Source organism: Tupaia chinensis, unplaced genomic scaffold, assembly GCF_000334495.1.
Source record: "Tupaia chinensis unplaced genomic scaffold, TupChi_1.0 Scaffold000549_1, whole genome shotgun sequence".
In the NCBI taxonomy this organism is placed as follows: domain Eukaryota; kingdom Metazoa; phylum Chordata; class Mammalia; order Scandentia; family Tupaiidae; genus Tupaia; species Tupaia belangeri.
The window spans coordinates 4,659,439-4,668,249 of record NW_006160061.1 but is presented as its reverse complement, the minus strand read 5'-3'; the positions used below and the strand labels follow the sequence as shown (position 1 = coordinate 4,668,249).

Below are 8,811 nucleotides of genomic sequence, written 5' to 3'. Positions count from 1 at the left end.
AGTCCAGTGATACAACCATTATGCCATCTGTGGGTTTCAAGTATTATCTTAGTTTAAAGCTGTATTAAAGAGCATGTTATGAATATTGGATAAGTCATTATTTAACTTTGTATGAATTAGGTATCTGTTACTTAAGGTCCCACCAAACTTAATTTTTTTCTCTTTCTCTCAAACTTATCCCTTACATGCAAAGAAAAAAAAGAATAAAAGGAATGCCTGTGATATGATATATAAATCACTTATAAACAGAAAGTACATTTAAAATTGGCATATTTATTATATAATTTGATATAGTATGTATCTAATAAAGTTTATTAGATTTCTTCTTTTACTACTTGCATATGATGTTGCCTTTTTGCTATTTGGTTTATTTGCTTTGTTTTCCAATATGTAAGAGATTGTTTTCTAGTATTTGAGATAAATGAATTTTGTTCTGTATACATTTTCAAATATCGTGGAAAAGAAAACTAATAAATATGGGGATAGAAAGATTTTTAGGTAACATGAAGTCTTTCATTAAATGGTAGTTGTAAATTTTGGTTTTGACTCATATTTTCTCTATATTTTAAGAGTGGTAAGAAAAGTATAAATGATAAAAATCTGAAAAAGACGATGGAGGATGAAAATAAAGACAGTGAGGAAGAAAAAGATAATGACAGTTATATAAAAGAGAGAAATGACATTCCTTCAGGACCCAGTAAGCACTTACAGAAAAAAGCGAAGAAGCAAGCCAAAAAGCAAGCCAAGAGCCAACGAAGGCAACAAAAAATTCAAGGAAAAGTTCTTCACTTAAATGATATCTATACCATTGACCATCCTGAAAATAATAAATGTGAAGCTGAAATGTCACTTCAGGGGGAAGTGGATATTAAATCTGACCATATTTCAAAAGAAGAAGTTATACATGAGGAATATTGTGTTAGTCAGAAAGATTTGGATGGCCAAGAAAAAGTGATAGAAATTGTAACTGACAATCAAAAATCTACAGAGGAAGTTGATATAAGAAATATGAACATGGACAATGATCTGGAGGCTTTAGCATCTTCTCCTACAGAATGTACCAGGAATTTAAATGGTGCCTACCTGAATGAAGGGAGCAGTGGAGAAGTGGACATTACCAGCGGTTTCAAAAACCTCAGCTTGAATGCCACTCTTCAGCCTGAGGAAATAAATATAGAGATTCTGAGTGACAGTCATAGTCCTGGGACAACAGTATATGAGGTTGTAAATGAAGATCCAGAAACTGCTTTCTGTACTCTTACAAACAGGGAAGCGTTCAGTACTGATGAGTGTTCCATCCAACACTGTTTATATCAGTTCACCCACAATAAGAAGCTTCGAGATGCAAATAAGCTGCTTTGTGAAGTATGTACACGGAGACAGTATAATGGATCAAAGACCAACATTAAAGGTGAAAAGAAGCATATTTACACCAATGCCAAAAAGCAGATGTTAATTTCTCTTGCTCCTCCTGTTCTCACTCTTCATTTAAAGAGATTTCAGCAGGCTGGTTTTAACCTACGCAAAGTTAATAAACACATAAAGTTTCCAGAAATCTTAGATTTGGCTCCTTTTTGTACCCTTAAATGTAAGAATGTTGCTGAAGAAAATACAAGGGTCTTATATTCCTTATATGGAGTGGATGAACACAGTGGTACCATGAGATCAGGACTACACTGCCTATGCCAAGGCGAGATCTGCAAACAGTCGTATCTCTAATCTTGTTCTTCATGGTGATATTCCACAAGATTTTGAAACTGTATCAACTAAGGGGCAGTGGTTTCACATCAGTGATACACATGTGCAAGCAGTGCCTATAACTATAGTACTGAACTCACAAGCATATCTCCTATTTTATGAAAGAATACTGTAATATCAAAAAGCGCTTTCTCTGGAAACATTTATGGCTTTTTTATGGCTGCAATAATAAAAAAGACTAACGATAAATCATGTTTACATAACATTAAATACATGCCAGAAGAAATTATGTTTATTTAAGTATTGAAGGAAAAACACCTAAAACTTTACAGTGATTTTGTACTGTCATGGTAATTTTAAATCCTGCATTTCTGGAAAGGAAATTCTGAATTAACTTAATCTTCCATGCTTAATATGTCTGGGTGGTGGATTGCAACATGTCAATAAACTGACTTAAACCCCCCCCCCAAAAAAAAGCTATGCTTGACAGATTGTGTCATAAAGTTATTAGACTTAACTACACATTAACCTTTTCCCATTACTAAAGGGCTTTGTTAAGATCTGGGAAGTCATAGCCCAAATGATGATGTACATTTTCCTTGCACAACTGGGTTTTAATGTGAGTACATTTATGATTCTGCTTCAAAAACGTCTTTCCTCTTATAGAAACGTCTTCTTCATCAATTCCCTTGAAAATGGAAGTATTGTTTTCTTGTTCTTTGGCAGAGATTTTGCAAGAGTAGGAGAGAAAGTTCCGAACCACTACATTTAGAATCTGTGCATTTATTGAGATTAGACATACTCTGTGCATTGAAATGAATTAAATCAAAGAAGAGACAAATGAACAAGTAGACTTTTTAATTCGTAATAGAGATACCAGCAAACTACAGCCCATGGGCCAGATCTGTCTTGCTACTTAGTTTTATTTGTACACAACATGCTCATTCATTTACATATTGGGTATGGGTGCTTTATCAGATTTGCATAGTTGCAACAGTGGCTGGATGTCCCACAAAGTCTGAAATGTTTACTCTCTGGCCCTGTATAGAGAAATCAAAAGCTTGCCAAACCTTGCCTTAGAGAATAAAAAATAAATACAGTCTATACATAAAGATCTAAAGCAACATAGGACAGGACAAGAATCCTCATGGGATGCTGTTCACCGAAAATGATTTTGTAGACAGGCAGGCTATCTCTGGTTGAGGCTGCAAGAGGAGGCAGGATGGCATTCTAAGTGAAAAGGGCTAACTGAAAAATGTCCCAAAGGCAGATCCTAAGATGTCATCATGGATGATGGCTTGGGTACAAAGTGACTGGGCAGTATGTAATAACAGTTAAGAGTAAGATTGAATAATGTGGCTAAAAGTTATTACACACCAGAGCAGAGATCGTTAGATGTCTACAAATGGTATTTCCAGTCACAGAATGTTCTCAACCAGTCCCTATTTGGCCATCTGCAGAGTGAGCTTGGGACCAGATGGGAAGGTGATGGAGCCACAAGATGAAAGGAACCTGCAATCCTAAACCTCTACTTAGAGGAGAGGCTCCGGTAGATAAGCAACACTTGTTTTTGACTTGTGAGAAAAGCGAACATTTATTATGTTTGGGCATCTCAATATTTTTAGGTTTGTTTGTTACATGAATTGATATACTCTAGCACCTGAAATTTATATGGGAAGTGGAGTGCTGCTGCAAAAAAAGACCAAATCAAACCCCAACTGAAACGTGTCTAAGGAGTGGGGATGGTGAGGGAACTCATGGTAAGCCTGGAAATGAAGATCCTTAGCTTCAGAACATTTGAAAAATATGTTCTTTTTAAAACAAACAAACAAACAACCAAAAAAAAAACTTGGAAGTCAGACCTTATGCCCATTGAACCTGTAGATCAGAATGATGAGAAACAGCTGAATTACACAGTGTATTGTTTTAAGTTGTACTTTTAGTATTATATTGTAGGTAGTAGATTCAGGAGAATACTGGCTGATCTCAAATATAAATAATATCTAAAAATTTGAGGTTTTTAAAAAATGAAAAATAGGAACCAGCAGATGGCCTAATGGTAATGTCACTGGACTCCCACATAGTCAACCAGGGTTTGAGTCCTAGACCTGGTGGCTTAAACTCACACCAGGTGTGTATGCATACATGCCCAAAATCCTACGAGGAGAATGGAGGAGAAGGGAAGGAGGAATGGCCTCGCTTTCTGTCTGTCTCTCCAGTGAGCACATGCACCCTATAGCAAAAAATCTCGCTCTTAAAAAAAATTGAAAAACAACTATTAGCAACTACAGGGTTTCTATGTAATTCAGATGTTTACAATGTATCGTGAACTAGTTAGTTGGTGTTTTAATCCTAGCTGTACTGCTTTTCATGAATGTGAAATTAGGACACTCTTTAACTGAAGAGAAGCTATGAGTGGGCGTGGGTATTACAAAGGTTAAGGCACGTTCTGGGAGCTGAGACCAGAGGCAGCAGAAACTGTTGTAAGCAGGAACTGAGTCAGACAGAAGACTTACAATGTGCACAGCGAGGAATCCAATGTATGGAGACTGGATAAAAGAGCAGACAGATATGTGGAAACAGCCGCATCCCTCTAATGGCGGAGAGGCACTTTGGGGACTTCTCCCCAGGTCTTGAGAAATGCTGAAGATCTAGAATTCTAATCTCTCTGAGGCCTCAGCCTACTAAAGTTTCTCTTCTTGTATTGTACGACTTCCACCATCTCTCATTTTTCTTTTGCTTCTAGAATAACTCTACCTCTTACTTGAGATAATTTGAATAAGCCTAATTAAGACAGTTGTGATTAAAAAAAAAAGTAACTTCTATATATGTTCACTTACTGGGATAGAGAATTTGGTTCATCAGAGTGATGAGAAATATCCAGAATTATATTGTGTATTGAGTTTTAATTTCTACTTTTAGTATTTAGTATTGTATTATTCAGTATTGTAAGAAGTAAGTTGTGACACAAACTTATCAGTCTATCTGCCACTGATATTTTTGTAAAAATAAGCTTTATACAGGTAAGATTCACTCTTCTCAAATTTCCTCATCATATCTTTGCTTATTAAATTTGTGATTAATGTTAATTTAAAAAGTAAATGGAGAAAATAAATATAATAAAAGTTAAAATGAAATTTTAATAGTCACATGGGAATCCTCACATTTTTTGAGGAAAGGCATGTCAGTTTGCTTAAAAAGTGTCCTTGCTTCACAAGGAATAATCTAAATGATCTATTAAATCTATCATTTTTCGTACATTTTTTTACTACAGTCTAGTTCAGGGTAATGTATGGAGTGGGAAAAGAGAAAAGGACAAGAGAGTTTGTAGAGAAAAATATTCGTTGAAATAAAATCGGTGTCATGTCAACTCCTGCTCCCTGCCAGAACCAGCCTTGAGTCACAACTGCAGCAGAAGGGTTGTCTGGAGTCTTGTGCTCATGGACTTTTTCTAACTTCTTTGGCTCCTTCCCCAGGCAAACTGACGTTCCTGAGCCCAAGTACTTCAGCTACAGTGGTTCATGTGTTAGCTGTATCATCCAAGGCCTGAAAGCAAGAACATTTCAGTTGGGGATGTTTTCTCCAGCACTCCCTCAGCTCATCTGCAATGAGCAGTTGCTGTTATCTCCATCTTCCGGGTGAGATAAGCGAGGTGTAGAAAGACTCAGTGACTTGTCCTTGTCTAGTTAAGCATCTAGACTTTCTGATTCCAACCTGCTTTCTCTTCATAGCCTACCTTATTACGTCTTGAACAAGTTCTAAAGGCAGGGACACTGGGAAAGATACGGGAGACATTTTTTTCTGTGGCCTCATGCCAACTAGGACAAGGTGATTGTTATTTGACTATGACCAGGCTGAATATTATCTAAAACACACAGACCTTACACAGTTAGCTAGAAATCTTCACAAGTGAACGAAATTTCAGTTCAGAAGAAGAAAAAGAAAAGAGGATAGGCAATCTCTTATTTCTCCACCCACACTCTTTTGCATGCTTTACCCAAAAGAAACCTTTGACTGCATTTGCCATGTACTAGTAAGGACTCTTGCAACTCCATAAAACTTAGAGTTGAGGCTATTGTGCTGTTGACAACTTTCATTTTGTAAATTATCCACCAGACCCTTAAACATAGTTTCCCTGAGGCCAGCAGGTAGCATGGTGGATAAAGCGCTAGACTCCCATACGGTTCACTGTGGTTAGAGTCCTGGACCTGGGGGATTACTTCTCATTTTTTCTCTCTCTCTAGTGAGCACACATATCCTACAGCAAAGTAAAAAATAATAATACATAAGTTAAATAAAGTAAATACTAGGTATACATTAGCCCTGACACCGATTTGACTGCGCCAATTCCTCCCCCACCCCAGTAACTATACTAAAATTCGAATATTTGTCTAGTATAAAACTTGCATTCTACAATTATGAAAAAAAAAAGGCATCAGGATTTTTCTTTTCAAAATACACCAAAATATTTATTCATATCCCCATGGTGTGAAATGTGTATTTATATATTGTCTAAAGGCAGTTATTTCTGTCCTCCTCAGACTCCTGGAAATTTTAAATAATCCAAGAAACCCCTGTGAAGATTAAATTTTCAAAATTTTTAAAGATATCCTTAAGTCACCTTTGTGCTCCCAGAAGATACTCAGCTAGCTCCGTCTGTGCTTGAAGTCCTACCTTCCACCCGCGACATCCGTGATCCGACTTGGGTCCAGTTCTAGGCCTGAATACAATTCTAATAACCTACGTCGTGAACGGCCCTTTGCTTTTTACATTGGCTTATTCTATTCTGTTGCGGGTAGGGCAGACTGGGTACAAGAGAATAGCCCCTCCCTTAGATTAAAAGCTCTGTGGCATGCTAAGAATATCAAGAGACACAAACCCACGTAAACGGTAGCTCCCCCTTCAGGGCAGAGGGCATAGGCCAGAGCCACTCAGGCCCTCCCAAAGCTTTTGGAGAATGGCCTAGACCAGGCTGCTGCCCGGCATGAGTTCACCACCATTCTCGATTTAGCCTGGCCACCTCCCCGGGCTCAGGGAGGAGGAGCTTATTCTGGTGCACCATCGTGGAAGCCCAAGTGGCCATAGGGCCAGAGACATTAGCCATGGGGTGGGAGAAGACAGGGAAGATGGGGGGGAGGGGCGGGGCGCAGGCGGGGTGAGAGAGGATGGGAGATTTTATTCATCAAGAATAGCAGGGGAATACACTGGCCCATAATGAGGATTCTAACTTGAACTGTTCCAGCCGAAGTCTTCATTGTGCTCAATAAAATGCGGTTGCTGAGTATGTGATTCTTTGTTACTTAGTCGATTTTATGATTCTGTGTTGATGGGCTGGTGAGAGTTCACGCAATCTCACTCATGGGCTGACATCATAATGTGGAGTAGCACCAGCAAATGTACCATGGCCCAAGTTCTTGTTTCTATTTTAAATTATGTAAATTATATAATTAATATGTAAATGAATTCTAATAGTGCAATTAAAATATGAAAAAGCCAAAGTCCTTCTTGGCTTTTGTGGTGCACTGAATAATGACTTCCAAATTTCGACCACCAAAGACCCTCTGCTCAGACTTCACTCTCCTGCCCCCCCAGATCTAGCCAGGAGCCAGGTTAGAGCAACCTAGTTCTTTGTCTCCCTCCATCTCTCCCTTTCTATTTTTAAATTTTTTAAAATAATTTTTAAACTTTTTAACTCTCTGCTGCTCCTTTGTATTGCTGATTCTTACCTTGCCCCCTTGCCCCATAGGATAAGACAAGACAATCAGTCAGACTTCACTCTCCTGCCCCCCCAGATCTAGCCAGGAGCCAGGTTAGAGCAACCTAGTTCTTTGTCTCCCTCCATCTCTCCCTTTCTATTTTTAAATTTTTTAAAATAATTTTTAAACTTTTTAACTCTCTGCTGCTCCTTTGTATTGCTGATTCTTACCTTGCCCCCTTGCCCCATAGGATAAGACAAGACAATCAGCAGCCATACATATTTGAGTTCAGAGTGGCCCCATTAGCACACCACGTGGTTTTCATTTTTTGAGCCCCCAAATTTTTTTCTTTTTTTTTTTATTGCTTTTGACTTGCTATCTTTCTCTATCCTCTTCTTCTTCTTTTTCTATTCCTTTCCCTTTTCTTTTTAACTTTCTCACTTTTCTGCTCAACCTCTATAAAATGATTTTCTAGACAGGTCTTTGTGCTCAGTAGCCAAATATCTGAATACTTTAGAGTCAGATTAATCCTCAATTTTCACTGAATCAACTGTGCAAAGGGAAGAAAACAGTACTATTTAGAGAGTGAAGGTCACTTCCTGCATTTCTCTGAATGCTCAGATTTAACTCCAAAAAATAGGAAAAAATACGTATAACCCGACAGATGACTAGAAACCACTGTAGAGGCACAAGAAATATGAGAAGCCAAGAAAGTATCTAAACTCTAAGGGAAAAGATTAACTTCTCTTTCTCCACTGAGAATACAAGGGAACTTAAAGAAATGTTAGATAAAGAATTTAAAATATTCATAGTGACAAAGCTATCAGAGATGCAAGAAAAGAGAGACAATGAACTCCAGAAGATGCAGGGGAAGAGAGACATCGAGTTCCAGTAGGTGGGAAGTTCTTGCATGATCTGAAAGAGAAGATACACAACAGTTAAAAGAATCAAATGGAATTGTTAGAGATAAAGGCTGCAATACAGAAATCAAAGCTTCCATTGAAAATATCAAAAGCAGATTAGATCATGAGGAAGATCAAGTCTCACATGTAGAAGATAGAACCTTCAACCTAGAAAAATTCACCAAAAACACTGAGAAAATAACCCCCCAAAATGAGAGTAACATACGAGTAATTCTAGGTACCATTAAATGCCCAAACATTAGAATAATTAGTATTCCAGAAGGTGAAGAAACTAATAAAGACATTAATTATCTATTCCACAAAATCCTGAAAGAAAACTTCCCAAATATAGAGGCACTTGAACATTTAGACCCAAGAAATGCAATGAACCCCAAATAGGATCAATCCAAAAAGATCCTCTCCATAGCACGTAATAGCTAAATTGGCCAAAACCACAGACGAGGACAACATTTTAAGACTGGCAAGAGAGAAATGTCAAATCACTTACAAAGGCT

General features: G+C 37.7%; 1 protein-coding gene across 1 annotated transcript; it reads left to right on the top strand.

Moving 5' to 3' along the window:
• The first annotated feature begins 584 nt into the window (after window positions 1-584).
• On the top strand, window positions 585-1,765 carry LOC102493178 (ubiquitin carboxyl-terminal hydrolase 16). The gene has a single exon (XM_014591274.2). It carries the CDS (start codon window positions 613-615, stop codon window positions 1,717-1,719), a length of 1,107 nt encoding a protein of 368 aa, XP_014446760.2. The 5' UTR covers window positions 585-612; the 3' UTR covers window positions 1,720-1,765.
• Window positions 1,766-8,811: the final 7,046 nt, after the last annotated feature.